This window comes from Pavona decussata, unplaced genomic scaffold (genome assembly GCF_977016875.1).
Source record: "Pavona decussata unplaced genomic scaffold, jaPavDecu1.1 SCAFFOLD_102, whole genome shotgun sequence".
Taxonomy (NCBI): domain Eukaryota; kingdom Metazoa; phylum Cnidaria; class Anthozoa; order Scleractinia; family Agariciidae; genus Pavona; species Pavona decussata.
In genome coordinates, this window is record NW_028145517.1 from 6,580,001 (window position 1) to 6,599,295 (window position 19,295).

General features: G+C 41.0%; 1 protein-coding gene across 1 annotated transcript; it reads right to left on the reverse strand.

Annotated features, from left to right (window-relative positions):
- Nucleotides 1-1,376: 1,376 nt before the first annotated feature.
- LOC146471949 (histamine H2 receptor-like) lies at nt 1,377-3,909 on the reverse strand (the record flags this gene model as incomplete). The annotated part of the gene is made up of 1 exon (XM_085120783.1): nt 1,377-3,909. A coding segment is annotated over one exon (1,020 nt), but the record flags the coding sequence as incomplete, so codon positions are not given.
- Between the last annotated feature and the right edge of the window lie 15,386 nt (nt 3,910-19,295).

A 19,295-nucleotide genomic window follows, 5' to 3' on the forward strand; every position in this document is an offset into this window, starting at 1 on the left:
TATTTGTTTTTCCTGCAAACTAACCCGATGGTTTCGTAACCTTGTTTCAAAATTTTAGCTTTTCAAAATTATAAAAAGTCGAATTTCTAGCAATGAGAATTGTGTCTACAAAATAGATGTTCCGACCGGAAATGTTTTCGGATGTTTTTCTTTTCATTAAGGATTTTTCAAGGCATAGTTTCATTTTCTTTTCCAAAACGATTGACTTGAAGTTTTACTTTTTTGTCAAATTAAAAGAAAAATTCATTTTTCTCCGTACAGAAGAACTATTTCCTTATAAATTTGACTTTCCCTCTTGCCCATGACTTGTAGCGTAATGACATCCAATCCTTTTCATAATTATTTTTAATCATCACTCCTTGAATGATAATCAGTATGGGATAAAATGAGATAATGAGTTAAAAAAAGCCTTTTAGCTGTTCTTGATCGTAATTGACTAGACTAAAAGTCTCAACACACATTTGAATTTTAATATCAATTTGATCTGACGGCGACACCCAACACGAACGAAGAAAAATAATTAAAATGTTGTCTATTGTGTTCCGAGATAATTTTGTGTCCCTTTAGGGGCATATTTGTATATAAGCTAATACAATTTGATCTGTTCGGATGATTTAGCTGTAAATTTAAAATGCAGCATAAAGTTTGAGAGAATGGAAACTTTTTTCCCGAATTTAGTAGCCGGTGGTCTTTTAGAATGCTACCTGAACTTTTTTCCGCATTTTTTAATAGCTACATATTTGCCACTCCGAGAGCGAATGGAATTCGTGTTCCAGCTTAACGAAATTTTGAGATGTCATTTTGCCCAGGAAATCTCGAGATTTTCTTAAGTTCCGAGCTGATTAAGGACTTCCGAACATTGAGTCATCCGGCATCGAAATAAACCGTTGGGTTTCCCTAATCTGAGGCGTCTGTGAGTCTTGGTAATTTGCTTTAATTTGTAATTTACCTAATGAAGTCAAACACAAAAAACATCATTCAATAGATCTGTGTTCCCCACAGTTCTGGGAGGGGGGGGGGGGGGGGGGGGCTGCAAAATTGGCCAAAACAGACAAAAAAATCGGAAAATATGCCACACAATTTCAAGTCTATTTTAATTCACACCGGTAATCGTCTATGAGCTGTAATAACACCAACCAGGTTAATTTCCTCGGGTTTTGTTTTAAAAATACTCATTAAGCTTCATTTGAAAACCGCTCGATTATGTTTATTACTTATTTGACTTCAAAACCATTGGCAAACAAATCTATATTGAACTTGACGAACGACTGCTTTTCTAGAATACCCCTAAAAAACCATTCAGATCTTATCAACAAAGCCTTTTGCTTTGACTTATAAAAGTTCCGGCAGAGCTGAAATAGGAAAGGAGCGAGCTGTTCTTGTCGGTTTCGGAACCTGACGTTTTGGCTCAGAAACTAAATGCTGTAATCTATCAAGCCGATATTCAACACTCTCACCAATACAGTGAAAGTGGATTGAATCATCACTATGTCAGAAGATATATTATTCATCAGCGCAGAAGATATTTTGTGTTTTTTATTCATAGGTTAAAGTTTGCCTTCCATACAATCAAGGGAGAATACAAAGGAGAAATAAAATAAGTGATTAAGACTCAGCGCGGAAGCCTAGAGAGCTAATTTATAAGACCTTATAGTGATAAGGCTTCCGCGAACACTAATGCAAAATAATAATTACTTATTTGCCGGAAAACAGAGAAGCAATAAACACGGGGTATTATTGAGACTGAGGAAATTATGATAAGGCATCACTTCTTGAAGTTTTTTTTTTTTTTGATCAAAGAGACGAAAAATTAACTAAAGAGATTGGTTGATTAATATCTCAGTGTGCAAACTCGGCTAATGAACTACGTCAGCTTCAATGAAGTTCATGATCGGCATATCGAGGACAAAATTTGTAAAAGGTGGTCTCTTATCCCAATAGCCTTGTGTAACTGTGCGTCCTTCTTTTAGCACATGACACATTAATAATTTGCTTTAGGATACAGAAATTTTCAAACTGCATAGCGCACAAAGTTGAGAACCACATAGATCAAGCTCCATACATGAATATGCGGAAGACGTCAGTGATTTCAACTGATGCAAATTAAGACCATTCATGGTTTATATAATTAAACTGACTTCTATTTTTACCACTGTGTAAATGACGTGATCTTTTAGAACTTAAAATAAAGCCGCATCAGTTTAGACAGTTTTGAACAATAAAGATAAGAGAGCTCTCGGCGACTTCTGAATGTGCTCTCTTTCAAAGCAAACAATAAGCAAGGAACCGCACAACGAAGATGCTGTAGGTATACGCAGGATCTGTAAAAGATCTAATCAGCCAAAATATAAATGACTCAAATTTCTGTAAGGCTGGACTGCGTAGAAAACTTAATACGACAGCGACATGATAGAGACCAAACCGAGAATCAACAGAATGCGGCACATTGGCTCTCGTCAGCACGGTGTAGCACAGCAAAAAGTAGAACACCAACGCGAGTCGAGTGGTCTCTTTCAAAGTCGCTCTCCAAAATGGGTATCTCTGTGGCCGTTTTTCATTTTATCTTGTATTGAGACAAATAGCTTTCTCCGAGACTGACATTGTCGCATGTCCATGTATTCTTCTATTCTTGCTTTGATGTTCCTTTAAAACAAATGTCTCCCCCAAACGGGCTTGCGTGAGCTGTCGTTCGTTATCTGTTACGTCATGATTTCTGTCCTTGACAAAATTTGCTCTGACGAAAAGCTAACGCTCAAAACGTCAACACCCGAATCTCTTTACGGTGGCCAATTTACCTTTGGTTTAATCAACTCTGTTGATAAACCAAACATACTTTTCTAAAATCCGTCACGTACCTTCGCTCACTGCCGAACTTTGTTTTGTCGCTTTCTAAAATGGACTGACTTTTGTTTTAGGAAGGACACGCTGCACAGTTGCAGGTGAGCCCAGTTTCAAAGGCAATCCTCGTTCTTCCTTTTGTGAAGCTGAGTCACTGTCTCGATTAAGAACCAAACTCGTGGGCTGCCACACTGCTGCAACATTTCGGCCTTTCAGTTGTTGAAAACACAAACGAAACGAGCGGTTGAATTTGGGAATTCTCCACGCGTACATAAAAGGGTCAACCATAGAACTAACGGATAGGAACTCGTTTGCTATCAATCGATAAATGTTAATTGCGATAGAGCCTCTGCAAGGACAGAAGAAAAGAACCTGTACAAAGATGAAGTAAGGCACAAAGGAACAATAAAAGACAAAAAGGATCAAAATAAAGGCGATGACCATTCTGTTTTCTCTCTCCAATTGTCGTCTTCTGTTAGCCGCCGTCAGACTTGCTCGAACTTCTCTGAGTTCCTTCCTTTGCAGAGTGATTTGTTTGTATATTTTAAAATAAACCACTGTCAGTACAAACGAAGGTATAACGAAATGAGAATAACAATACACCAACAAGAAAATCTCCTTTCTCACATGCGATACCGGCAGGACACACATGACCAAGGCATTTATCCAAATGGTAGCTATTGCAACCTTCGTTCTGTTAACGGTGATTTTCTGCGGGTATTGAAATGGTTTAATAATCGCAACGTAACGTTCATAGGACATTGCCATCAACGTCGAAACAGCAGCGAGAATTGACACAGCTCCCATGAAATATTGAATCATGTTCAGGATCGGCATGTCGGGTGTCCCACGATAGCTGTAGATCTGTTCGGAGGCTCTTAGAAAGCTGACAATCCCCATCATAAAATCTGCAACTGATAGGTTTGCGATGAGGAATATAGACGGAGAGCGTAAGCAGTGGTAGGGATCGCGATAAATTGTGATGAAGAGAGAGGCGTTCCCGGCGGTAATGATGAATCCGAAAATGAAGTCAATGATTATCAATCCTAAAAAAGCAAACCTAATGATTCGCCGTTTGGATCAAACGTTGAATTCATCGCAAAGCTCCTGTATTTGATCTTCACCTAAGCTGTCAACGCGAATCTCTGCTACTTTCTTGCGTTTAAAATTGAAGACGATAAAAACAATGAGTTGTTGCTCGGTGACTGGACTTGAACGTAAAATATTCACGGCCCTGAATCCTGCGATATATCGCACGCAGCTGTCAAATTAATTTTCGCTGTCAATATAAAGTTGTCCATTTAAATTTGAAGAAGTATTTAAACGTGCTCTGAATCCCAAATTAAATAGTTAAATATAAAGTCATTACACTGTTAAAAGACGAGCCTACGTCAGACGGATAAAAAATGATAGCCCTAATATGTTACGAGTCAGGGATAACCATTTGGGTTGACTTCAAATTATTAATATAACACTTGTAATTTATTTTTGCCCGGGATTTAGTTGCATGCTGTCCGATCGAGTTGTCCGAAGTACTAGCGAGGTTTCTGCAATGCGAGAGTTTTCTCTGTATTGGGTTACGGCTAGAAAACATTTCAAGAATCTCTTTTATATTCGTACTTTAAAATGAAGATTAAGGTTCATTTAGGTAGGGTTACTCAATGCTTATTAAATATTATATGTATTCATCTATTTTGTTAATATCAGGAAGTAATAGATGAAGGCAGTAGTTTTAATTTCGCTCAGTTCTATGAGAAATCTGCCACCTGTTCGTTAAATGATTTTGATCGCCAGTGATAAGTTGAATTTTATAATCTGCCATTTTCATGATGGTGACATTCGACTACGGCTACTAAAATTCCCTTAATTTTTATTTTCAGATTCAAATATTGTAATTCCAATGGAAAGTAAATAACAACAGCTTTTTAAATTAGCACGAGGAAACAAAAAATCGAAGGGATTCTTGTAGTTGTAGTCAGATGACGCCATATTGAAAATGTAATATTGGACGTGGACTGAAATATAATTTCAATTTATATGATTTCTACGCTTCCTGTCGATTTTGTTCTAGAAGATAATGCTGGTTATCTTACGATCAGTTCTTTGTGGCAAGTCCGCATGAAGGCAAACAGTTAAAAACTGTAGAAATAGGGGATTCAGTCTTAGCTAATTGACTGTTCTCAGTAGAGTTCCTCGTTGCAAACACAGGCACGAAATGCGTTGTTTATTTTAGAGTAAGTAGTCACGCACTTAATTTTTATAGAATTCCCTCCCTCAGTCTTAACGGCTAATGTCAACGCATGTTAAGTTTGTAGTCAAAATAAGAATTAAGGCTTAAAGACCGTTTATACAAGCGATTTTTGAAACAACTGTTCTCGTAACCTCGTTGCAATTTTATTTGCGCATGGCTGTGACTTCAAATCGCGCAATATTGCTGTATAATATGTTTGAAACCTCAGTCTGCGATATAGCTGTGAGAAATAGCCCTGAAATAGTCGCACGTTTACGCGCAACGACTAGTGCGGCAAAAATTGCACACACACAAAAAAATCGTATTTGTAAACGGGCCTTAGAGGACAGAAGGTTCGTTGGGCAATGAGTATGGCATAAATTAGGTTTTCATTGCGAAGAGTGCCAAAATCGAAACTGAATTGGAAAAACACAAAAATTCCATTTTTTTTTTTAATTTAACTACAGCGGTGTAATTTACCAAAAATATATTAATGAATAAATAAATGAAATGAATTACGAAAATAAAAAACAGAGAGAGAATGCTTGTTATCCCAAGATTTTCCCAGCTTGGTTAATAAAATGCAAATTCTACGGTGAAAATCACTGCAAAAGCAATCACATTAATTAAACGAATACGACAAATATTTATTAAGTAACTGCCAAAAACGACTTGAGCAAATTTATCTGCCATAATTTTCTTGATTGTTAGCTTTCTTTGCAGAGTTTAGACGTTTGGTGCATTATGAGCATACAAACTTGAAAACACAGAACTCAACTAAAACCCACCAGTTTTTAGCTTCTCATGTGGGATGGTTTTAGTGAGTTACATTTATGACAACACGATTAGGAAGTCCTTTCCTTTTGAAACCTTACCCACCGTCCTTTAAAAAATCATAATGATTTCGCAGAAAAACAGCAGCAACACTTTCTACCCAAAATGTTTTCGAGCGTTCACAGCCAAACGTTACTATTATTATTATTATTATTATTATTATTATTATTATTATTATTATAATTATGAAAACGGCAGTCTAAAACGTAAAAATGTTTCCTAATGATTGGGAGTCCAACCACTGAAAAATCTCTAACCCTTATAACGATAACAACACTGAATGGGATCTAAGATAAATATATTCCTTAACTTTAGTAACTAAATGCTATTGCAAGCTGGTAGAGAAATGCCTGCAAAATCCTAAAATCCTAAAATATCCTAAACTCGCGTTGTTTTCTTAAATCTCATAAAACAAACCTTATTATTAAATTTATCGTTGTTGGGGGTCCAAAAAATCGACTTTTTTTGCAAAGGGTAGGTCCAGGGTTTTGGGTCAAAAACCATCAAAACTTTGAAGCGGGCATTTTTCACTGCTGCATGTCCCTGTCGTAAAACTCCCTTGGGAATCATTTTTAAGTGCAAATAACACCCTGACAAAGAATTTTCTGTTTAACTGTCACCCTGACTTCAACTTTTGTAGGCTATTTCTTTGTCCCTGGTCCCTTGGGAGGCTTTAAAAGTTTCTCAGGGGACATTTTCGGACACACTGATTCGATTGGAAGCTTTTAAAGAATATTTGTATTTCGTCCAAAAATCGACTTTTTTCCAAGGGGTAAGTCCATGGGATTTGGCCAAAAACATTAAATATTAGCATTAGGATGAAAATTAGGCAAAAATCGAAAGTGTATAGCATTAGCTTACCAGATTTTGCATCCTAAAATGAAATACCATAGAAAATCTTCTCTGATCGCAACATTATGGTCGTCATTCATTAAAGCAAGTTATCTGGCGACGTGCTGCAATTAATTTCAAATAAAGCTTGGCAGAGCTAGTAACAACTGTCGAAAGAAATCAATTTAGTTTTACAAGTTCGTGCTTTTCGTTTGTCTTCAAGTTCTGATGTGACCTTTTCTTCGTTTCGCTTGATCTCACTGTCGTGTACGTAATTTTAAAAAAATGCGTTCAGTTATAAAAAACGAAAAACACCATCCCCGTGTATGGCGGAACTACATTGGAAAACACTACCCTATTTCTCCAACTGGCCGGACCTAAAGACCAAAAATTAGTTTCACCATAGAAACCGTATATTTCCCTCACTTACGAGTCTCTAGTCTGTTATGTTCTCTAAGGTCACGTCCATTGCGTTATTGTTCCAGAGCTTTTCTTGGTGTCCTGTGTTCCATGCCACGTGACTTGGAAGAGGGATGGACAAGGACATCGTGAGACAAACGAAAATGAGGAGAAACCAGCAAGGATGGTCATAATAACAAATAAAATAATATTGGCACAACAAAGAGGCGTGCAGATGAACTTCTGTAAAGCTCAAAATGTAGTCGGTATGACAAGTGGCGGTATTTAATAAACTGATATTATCTTGTTTTCGATAATGCCATCGTTTCAATAAGAATAGATTGCCTTTCCACACTCTCACATACTTCTATGGCAAGCAGTCAAGATCATTTATACAACTAAACAATTTGGCGAGACAACAACAATAAACTAAACAATTACACTAAACAATTAACAATTAACTAAAAAAGTAATGAAATGTAAAAAAAAAAAGAAAAAAAAAAAGAAAAGAAAAGAAAAGGTGAGAGTAGCCTTAAAATTAAACACCTCCGACACAGCATGTTGATTGTGTAGAGTTGGACTAAAGGAAGTATAGCTGACTCGCAAGAATCATTCTCGAGACCAAGCAAGTCACGCTTTGCGTCAACCTGATGACGATTATGATGATGACAATGAATACCTGAAAACTTGACAACCTGAGAACAAGCTTTTAAGCTAAGTGTATATCCACTTAAAATAGAGTCGGTGTCGATACGATTCAGGTACTTCACAGCGTTATAACGGTGTTGGTGGTAGCTTTGAGTTAAAGTATTTGATAGGATTTCCTTTAGGCTTGTAATTTCGCCGGTACATCCCTTACAGTTTGGCCTAACATGAAGGAGCGCAGTACTCGTCTTAAAGGCCAAATTCTATGCGGTTTTACACGAAACTGTTAAACTTCGTACCCTTCAGGCGTGCGTTTCTCAAACTCCCGTAGAGATTTTCCGACCAGAAAAACTAGTTTACGTGCACAAAATTCATTACCAAAAATTCATTTTGTGATAATTTTGAAATTCTTCTTTTAGTTTTCCAAGATTAAGAAACACACAACTAACATTCTGTAGAAAAGGGATAAGCAAATAACTTTTGGGGCCCGAAAGCTGAGAAACGTACACCAGCACCGTGGTAACAACACATCATATATTTCAAAGGTTGGAACAAATGAATTATCCGTGTAGTACATTTATTTTAAACAGATTCGTTAGTGGGTCAGGTGAAATTTTAATTAACATCTTTGAGGTAAGTTAAATATATTGGTTCGTTAACTGACGGTTCATTTTATCGCTGGCAGGTGTCTCAACAAATGAAACATCTGACTAGTTCTAGCAAAAGTAACCCAGGCAGGAGTATCGGATCATGTTGCTACTAGTGTATTCGTGGTTTTTCGGTGTTAGATGAGACTTTTGTATCAGAACAAAACCTTATGCCCCGTTCACATCAAAGGTAAAGACTCTTAAAAAGCTGTTTAATTAAACATGAATCAAAATGCTTTTCTTTATTTGACGACTTAATTTAATGAACGTTGCCTGCGGATGTTTTGAACTTGAAAGTTTATAACACAATGAAGGCACACGTTAGACCTCACTCAAACCCGGGTTATGCAAAAATCAATATTTTAGTTTCAATCATTGAATTTTTTTGTTAATCCTATTTGAACTAAACATATAGGTTATGTTAGATTCAATGGATTGATTAATACTGTTTCCATTCTTTAAAATTGAAAATCATCGAGCCAACGGGATGTAGGTTTCCAGGTAGTAGATAGCATGGCCACTGCCAACCATTAGTATCATTTAAAAAGTTATAAACATGTATGTAATAAATTCGTATGCACAAGATCTAACGTCTTAAAAAATCTCTCTCGTACCTGTTTGATTAAGATTTCACAAACCGATTGCGTCCTCTCGAAAACCTTACCACGTTTCTACGGTCTTTGACTCTTATTTTGGACAATGTTTTCAGGATCACAGTCATCGACTGGTTTATCGTTTGTTGTCGTTGGCATAACACCAACGTGATTCCTTCTCTTCCGGCGTTTCACGATGATTATGAAAAGAACTATCAACAGAGTGACGACCACACCGCCAAAGAAACACCCCACTGCAATACCAATGGAGCTAGTAGAGCCACTGGACATGTTTCCTTTGGATCCTGTGAACAAAATAAGTGTGATAGTAAATATATTACTGCCTCGGTCATTTGAAGCTAAATTTCAAACGAAAATTAATCAAATAAACTTTATAATCTAGCTCCACTAAAATGAACTCCCTTTGTTTGAATAACGGTACTCAAAACGGCAACAGGGACAAATGGTTATCTCTTAGAAAAAGAAAGTTAGTAGTATCATACTTATGCATAAAGAGCGTGACAATGGTCACCCTACAACCACCGATTCCAAATGGGATCGGTAAGTCTAATTCCTACCTTAAATTCAAAAATGGCATACCTTGTGGCAACTGTGACGGTGATAATGACTCTAACGTTGATAGAGAAGGTGAAACTGATACTGTTGGCGATAATGATACGAAAGAGGACACAGATGGTGATGCTGAGGGTGACACGGATGCTGATAGAGAAGCTGAAACTGACAGTGATACGAAAGTTGATACAGATGGCGATGCTGAGGGTGAAATTGATGCTGATGTAGACAATGTTGATAGAGAAGGTGACACTGATCCTGATGGCAATGCTGATACCGAAGTTGACAGAGATGGTGATGCTGAGGGTGACACGGATGCTGATACCGATACTGATACCAAAGTGGACACAGATGGTGATGTTGGGGATGAAACTGATGCTGATGTAGACAATGTTGATAGAGAAACTGAAACTGATACTGCCGGCGATGCTGATGCCGAAGTGGACACGGATGGTGATGTTAAGGGTGACACAGATGATGGTATAGACAATGCTGATAGAGAAGGTGAAACTGATCCTGATACCGACACTGACCCCAAAGTGGACACAGGTGGTGATGCTGAGGGTGACACTGATGCTGATGTAGACAATGTTGATAGAGAAGGTGAAACTGATCCTGATGGCATTGCTGATACCGAAGTTGGCAGAGATGATGATGATGAGGGTGACACAGATGCTGATACCAATACTAATACCAAAGTGGACATAGATGGTGATGCTGAAGGTGAAATTGATGCTGATGTAGACAATGTTGATAGAGAAGGTGACACTGATCCTGATGGCAATGCTGATACCGAAGTTGACAGAGATGGTGATGCTGAGGGTGACACGGAGGCTGATACCAATACTGATACCAAAGTGGACACAGATGGTGATGCTGAGGGTGACACTGATGCTGATGTAGACAATGTTGATAGAGAAACTGAAACTAATACTGCTGGCGATGCTGATACCGAAGTGGACACAGATGGTGATGTAAAGGGTGACACTGATGCTGGTATAAACAATGCTGATAGAGAAGGTGAAACTGATTCTGATACAAACAATGATGCCAAAGTGGACACAGATGGTGATGCTGAGAGTGACACTGTTGCTGATGTAGACAATGTTGATAGAGAAGGTGAAACTGATCCTGATGGCAATGCTGATAACGAAGTTGATAGAGGTGGTGATGTTGAGGGTGACACGGATGCAGATATTGATACCGATACCAAAGTGGACACAGGTGCTGATGCTGAGGGTGAAATTGATGCTGATGTAGACAATGTTGATAGAGAGGGTGACACTGATCCTGATGACAATGCTGATACCGAAGTTGACAGAGATGGTGATGTCGAGGGTGACACGGATGCTGATACCAATACTGATACCAAAGTGGACACAGCTGGTGATGCTGAGGGTGAAACTGATGCTGATGTAGACAATGTTGATAGAGAAGGTGACACTGATCCTGATGACAATGCTGATACCGAAGTTGACAGAGATGGTGATGCTGAGGATGACACGGATGCTGATACCGATACTGATACCAAAGTGGACACAGATGGTGATGTTGGGGATGAAACTGATGCTGATGTAGACAATGTTGATAGAGAAACTGAAACTGATACTGCCGGCGATGCTGATGCCGAAGTGGACACGGATGGTGATGTTAAGGGTGACACAGATGATGGTATAGACAATGCTGATAGAGAAGGTGAAACTGATCCTGATACCGACACTGACCCCAAAGTGGACACAGGTGGTGATGCTGAGGGTGACACTGATGCTGATGTAGACAATGTTGATAGAGAAGGTGAAACTGATCCTGATGGCATTGCTGATACCGAAGTTGGCAGAGATGATGATGATGAGGGTGACACAGATGCTGATACCAATACTAATACCAAAGTGGACATAGATGGTGATGCTGAAGGTGAAATTGATGCTGATGTAGACAATGTTGATAGAGAAGGTGACACTGATCCTGATGACAATGCTGATACCGAAGTTGACAGAGATGGTGATGCTGAGGGTGACACGGATGCTGATACCGATACTGATACCAAAGTGGACACAGATGGTGATGTTGGGGATGAAACTGATGCTGATGTAGACAATGTTGATAGAGAAACTGAAACTGATACTGCCGGTGATGCTGATGCCGAAGTGGACACGGATGGTGATGTTAAGGGTGACACTGATGCTGGTATAGACAATGCTAATAGAGAAGGTGAAACTGATCCTGATACCGACACTGACCCCAAAGTGGACACAGGTGGTGATGCTGAGAGTGACACTGATGCTAATACCGATGCTGATAACAAAGTGGACACAAATGGTGATGCTGAGGGTGAAACTGATGCTGATGTAGACAATGTTGATAGAGAAGGTGACACTGATCCTGATGACAATGCTGATACCGAAGTTGACAAAGATGGTGATGCTGAGGGTGACACTGATGCTAATACCGATGCTGATACCAAAGTGGACACAGATGGTGATGCTGAGGGTGAAATTGATGCTGATGTAGACAATGTTGATAGAGAAGGTGACACTGATCCTGATGACAATGCTAATACCGAAGTTGACAGAGATGGTGATGCTGAGGGTGACACAGATGCTGATACCGATACTGATACCAAATTAGACACAGATGGTGATGCTGAGGGTGAAATTGATGCTGATGTACACAATGTTGATAGAGAAGGTGACACTGATCCTGATGACAATGCTAATACCGAAGTTGACAGAGATGGTGATGCTGAGGGTGACACGGATGCTGATACCAATACTGATACCAAAGTGGACACAGATGGTGATGCTGAGGGTGACACTGATGCTGATGTAGACAATGTTGATAGAGAAACTGAAACTAATACTGCTGGCGATGCTGATACCGACGTGGACACAGATGGTGATGTAAAGGGTGACACTGATGCTGGTATAGACAATGCTGATAGAGAAGGTGTAACTGATTCTGATACAAACAATGATGCCAAAGTGGACACCGATGGTGATGCTGAGAGTGACACTGTTGCTGATGTAGACAATGTTGATAGAGAAGGTGAAACTGATCCTGATGGCAATGCTGATAACGAAGTTGATAGAGGTGGTGATGTTGAGGGTGACACGGATGCAGATATTGATACGGATACCAAAGTGGACACAGGTGCTGATGCTGAGGGTGAAATTGATGCTGATGTAGACAATGTTGATAGAGAGGGTGACACTGATCCTGATGACAATGCTGATACCGAAGTTGACAGAGATGGTGATGTCGAGGGTGACACGGATGCTGATACCAATACTGATACCAAAGTGGACACAGATGGTGATGCTGAGGGTGAAACTGATGCTGATGTAGACAATGTTGATAGAGAAGGTGACACTGATCCTGATGACAATGCTGATACCGAAGTTGACAGAGATGGTGATGCCGAGGGTGACACGGATGCTGATACCAATACTGATACCAAAGTGGACACAGATGGTGATGCTGAGGGTGACACTGATGCTGATGTAGACAATGTTGACAGAGAAACTGAAACTGATACTGCCGGCGATGCTGATGCCGAAGTGGACACAGATGGTGATGTTATGGGTGACACTGATGCTGATGTGAACAATGTTGATAGAGAAACTGAAACTGATGCTGGTAGCAATGTTGATACCGAAAGTGACAGAGATGGTGATGCTGGGGGTGGCAGTGTTGATAGAGACCCTGAAACAAATGCTGATGACGATGCTAATACCGAAGTGGATACAGGTAATGATACTAACGCTGATGCTGGCAATGCTGATAGAGAATCTAAAGCTGATGCTGCTGGCGATGCTGATACCGAAGTAAACAACGGTGATGCTGAGGATGACATTGATGGTGATGTAGACAATGCTGATAGAAAAGCTGAAACTGCCACTGCTGACGATGTTGATACCGAAGTGGACATAGATGCTGACGTTAAGGGTGATACTGATGTTAATGTAGACAATGCTGATAGAGGGGGTGAAACTGATGCTGATAGAAATGCTGATACCAAACTTGACAGAGATGGTGATGCTGAGGGTGACACGGATGTTGATAGAGAAGCTGAAACTGATGCTGATACGAAAGATGATTCAGATGGTGATGCTGAGGATGACACTGATGCTGACGTAGACAATGCTGACCGAAAAGCTGAAAATGATATTGCTGGCGATGCTGATGCCAAAGTGGACACGGATGGTGATGCTGAGGATGAAATCGATGCTGATGTAGACAATGTTGATAGAGAAGTTGAAACTGATCCTGATGGCAATGCTGACACCGAAGTTGACAGAGCTGGTGATGCTGAGGGTGACACGGATGCTGATGTTGGCAATAATAATAGAGAAGTTGAAACTGATACTAGTGGCGACGCTGACGCCGAAATGGACAGAGATGATGATCCTGAAGGTGACACCGATGCTGATAGAAATTTCAAAACTGTTGCTAATGGTGATACCGATACTGAAGTAGACAAAAATGGTGATGTTGAGAGCGACACTGATGCTGATAGTGGCAATGTTGAGAGGGAGGACGAAATTGATGCTGATGGCAATCCTGATACCAACGCGGACACAGGAGATGCTGATGGAGAAGGTGAAATTGTTTCTGGTGGTGATACTGACACCGAAGAGGAGACAGACAGTGATGTTGAGGGTGACACTAATGGTGGCAGTGCTGATAGAGAGACTGAAATAAATGCTAATGATGATGCTGATATCGAAGTGGATACAGCTAATGATACTAATACTGATGTTTGCAATGCTGATAGAGACTCTGACGCTGATGCTGGTAAGGATGTTGATACCGAAGTAAACAGAGATGGTGATTCTGAGAGTAACACTGATTCCGAAACTGTTGCTGATGGCGATGCCAATACCAAACTGGACACGGATGGTAATGTTGAGGATGATAATGGTGCTGATGTTGGCAGTGCTGATAGAAAAGCTGAAATTGATGCTGATAGTGATCCTGATACCGAAGAAAGTACAAAAGGTGATAATGAGGTTAAAACTGATGATGTTAGAGACAATCCTGTAAGAGCAGTTGAAAGTGATCTTAATGGTGATACTAATGCCGAAGTGGAGACGGATGGTGCTTCTGAAGGTGACACTGATAGTGATATTGGCAATACTAATTCAGAAGCTGAAACTGGTGCTGATATCGATGATGATACCAAAATGGGCACAAATGGTGATGTAGAGCGTGACACTGATGTTGATGGTGGCAGTGCTGATAGAGACCCTGAACCAAATGCTGATGACGATGCTAATACCGAAGTGGATACAGCTAATGATACCAATAGTGATGTTGGCAATGCTGATAGAGGCTCTGAAACTGATGCTGCTGATGGTGATGATACCGAAGTAAACAAAGACGGTGATCCTGAGGGTGACACTGATGCTGATGTTGGCAATGGTGACAAAAAAGCTGAAACTGTTGCTGATGGCGATACTGATACCGAATTGGACACAGATGGTGATATTGAAGTTGACAAGGATGTTGATGTTGGAAATACAGATAGAAAAGTTGAAACTGATGCTGATGGGGATCCTGAAGATGACATTGATGCTGATGTAGACAATGTTAATAGAGAAGGTGACACTGATCCTGATGGCAATGCTGATACCGAAGTTGACAGAGATGGTGATGCTGAGGATGACACGGATGCTGATACCGATACTGATACCAAAGTGGACACAGATGGTGATGTTGGGGATGAAACTGATGCTGATGTAGACAATGTTGATAGAGAAACTGAAACTGATACTGCCGGTGATGCTGATGCCGAAGTGGACACGGATGGTGATGTTAAGGGTGACACTGATGCTGGTATAGACAATGCTGATAGAGAAGGTGAAACTGATCCTGATACCGACACTGACCCCAAAGTGGACACAGGTGGTGATGCTGAGGGTGACACTGATGCTGATGTAGACAATGTTGATAGAGAAGGTGAAACTGATCCTGATGGCATTGCTGATACCGAAGTTGGCAGAGATGATGATGCTGAGGGTGACACAGATGCTGATACCGATACTGATACCAAATTAGACACAGATGGTGATGCTGAGGGTGAAATTGATGCTGATGTAGACAATGTTGATAGAGAAGGTGACACTGATCCTGATGACAATGCTGATACCGAAGTTGACAGAGACGGTGATGCTGAGGGTGACACGGATCCTGATACCAATACTGATACCAAAGTGGACACAGATGGTGATGCTGAGGGTGACACTGATGCTGATGTAGAAATTGTTGATAGAGAAGCTGAAACTGATCTTGATGGCAATGCTGATACCGAAGTGGACAGAGGTGGTGATGCTGAGGGTGACAGGGAAGTTGATGCCAATACTGACACCAAAGTGGACACAGATGGTGATGCTGAGGGTGACACTGATGCTGATGTAGACAATGTTGACAGAGAAACGGAAACTGATACTGCTGGCGATGCTGACACCGAAGTGGACACAGATGGTGATGTAAAGAGTGACACTGATGCTGGTATAGACAATGCTGATAGAGAAGGTGAAACTGATCCTGATACAAACAATGATGCCAAAGTGGACACAGACGGTGATGCTGAGGGTGACACTGTTGCTGATGTAGAAAATGTTGAAAGAGAAGGTGAAACTGATCCTGATGGCAATGCTGATACCGAAGTTGATAGAGGTGGTGATGTTGAGGGTGACACGGATGCAGATATTGATACTGATACCAAAGTGGACACAGGTGCTGATGCTGAGGGTGAAACTGATGCTGATGTAGACAATGTTGATAGAGAAGGTGACACTGATCCTGATGACAATGCTGATACCGAAGTTGACAGAGATGGTGATGCCGAGGGTGACAGGGATGCTGATACCAATACTGATACCAAAGTGGACACAGATGGTGATGCTGAGGGTGAAACTGATGCTGATGTAGACAATGTTGATAGAGAAGGTGACACTGATCCTGATGACAATGCTGATACCGAAGTTGACAGAGATGGTGATGCCGAGGGTGACACGGATGCTGATACCAATACTGATACCAAAGTGGACACAGATGGTGATGCTGAGGGTGACACTGATGCTGATGTAGACAATGTTGACAGAGAAACTGAAACTGATACTGCTGGCGATGCTGATGCCGAAGTGGACACAGATGGTGATGTTAAGGGTGACACTGATGCTGATGTAGACAATGTTGATAGAGAAGCTGAAACTGATGCTGGTAGCAATGTTGATACCGAAAGTGGTAGAGATGGTGATGCTGGGGGTGGCAGTGTTGATAGAGACCCTGAAACAAATACTGATGACGATGCTAATACCGAAGTGGATACAGGTAATGATACTAACGCTGATGCTGGCAATGCTGATAGAGAATCTAAAGCTGATGCTGCTGGCGATGCTGATACCGAAGTAAACAACGGTGATGCTGAGGATGACATTGATGGTGATGTAGACAATGCTGATAGAAAAGCTGAAACTGCCATTGCTGACGATGTTGATACCGAAGTGGACATAGATGCTGACGTTAAGGGTGATACTGATGTTAATGTAGACAATGCTGATAGAGGGGGTGAAACTGATGCTGATGGAAATGCTGATACCAGAGTTGACAGAGATGGTGATGCTGAGGGTGACACGGATGTTGATAGAGAAGCTGAAACTGATGCTGATACGAAAGATGATTCAGATGGTGATGCTGAGGATGACACTGATGCTGATGTAGACAATGCTGACAGAAAAGCTGAAAATGATACTGCTAGCGATGCTGATGCCAAAGTGGACACAGATGGTGATGCTGAGGATGAAATCGATGCTAATGTAGACAATGTTGATAGAGAAGCTGAAACTGATCCTGATGGCAATGCTGACACCGAAGTTGACAGAGATGTTGATGCTGAGGGTGACACGAATGCTGATGTTGGCAATAATGATTGAGAAGCTGAAACTGATACTAGTGGCGATGCTGACGCCGAAATGGACAGAGATGATGATCCTGAAGGTGACACCGATGCTGATAGAAATTTCAAAACTGTTGCTGATGGTGATACCGGTACCGAAGTAGACAAAAATGGTGATGTTGAGAGTGACACTAATGCTGGTGGCAATCCTGACGCCAAAGCGGACACAGATGATGCTGACAGAGAAGGTGAAGTTGTTTCTTGTGGCGATACAGACACCGAAGTGGACACAGACAGTGATGTTGAAGGTGACACTAATGGTGGCAGTGCTGATAGAGAGGCTGAAATAAATGCTGATGACGATGCTAATACCGAAGTGGATACAGCTAATGATACTAATACTGATGTTTGCAATGCTGATAGAGACTCTGAAACTGATGCTGCTGCTGGGGATGCTGATACCGAAGTAAACAGAGATGGTGATTCTGGGGGTAACACTGATACCGAAACTGTTGCTGATGGCGATACCAATACCAACCTGGAAACCAATGGTGAAGTTGATGATGATACTGACGCTGACAATGGCAGTGCTGATAGAGAGGCCGAAATTGATGCTGACAGCGATCCTGATACCGAAGAGGATACAAAAGGTGATGCTGAGGGTGACACGGATGCTGATATAGCCAATCCTGTTAGAGAAGCGGAAACGGATGCTAATCTCGATGCTGACACCGAAGTGGAGACATATGGTGATACTGATGCTGATATTAACAGTACTGATTGAGAAGCTAAAACCGGTGCTGACATATATGCTGATATCGAAGCGGAAAGAGATGTTGACGTTGAGGTTGACACTGATGCTAATGGTAGCAACACTGATAGAGAGGCTGGAACTAATGGTGATGGCGATATTGATACCGAAGTGGACATTGATAATAATAAGGCTGATGCTGATTTTGCCAATTCTGATAAAGAGGCTAAAAGTGATGCCGATCGCGATGCCGATACGGAGGTAGATAGAGAGGGTGATAATGAGGGTGACACTGATGCTGAAAATGGTGCTGCTGAGACTTGTTTTAATGGCGATGCTGATACCGAAGTGGATGCAGCTAACGACATTGATGCTGATTTTGGCAATACTGATAGAGACACTAAAACTGACGCCGATGGTGATGCTGATACCAAAGAAGATAGAGCTGGTGAAACTGAGGGTGACACTGATGTTGATGTAGACATTGCTGAAAGAGAAGGTGAAACTGATGCTGATACCAATACTGATGCCGAAGTGGGTACAGATGATAATGCTGGGGGTGACACTGATGTTGAAGTTGGCAATGCCGTTAGAGAAGCTGAAACTGTTGCTGATGGCAACGCTGATACCGAAGTGGAAACATAGGGCGACACCGATGGTGATGTAGACAATGCTGACACAAAAGTCAACCCAGATAATAATCCTGTAAGTGAAACTGATGCTGATGGAGAAGTCGCAACTGTTTTAGATGTTGATTCTGATACCGAAGTGGGGACAGATGGCGATGCGGGAGTTGACACTGATGCTGATAGTGGCAATGCTGAGAGAGAGGCTGGAATTGATGTTGATGGCGATCCTGATACAGAAGTGGACACAGAGGATGATTCTTGGGAGGACACTGAGGTTGACGTTGGTGATGCTGAAAGAGAAGTTGAAATCGTTGCTGATGGCAACGCTGATACCAAAGTGGGATCAGAGGGTGACACTGATGGTGATGTAGACAATGCTGATAGAGAAACTGAAGCTGATAATGAAGGGAATGTTGCGGTAGAAG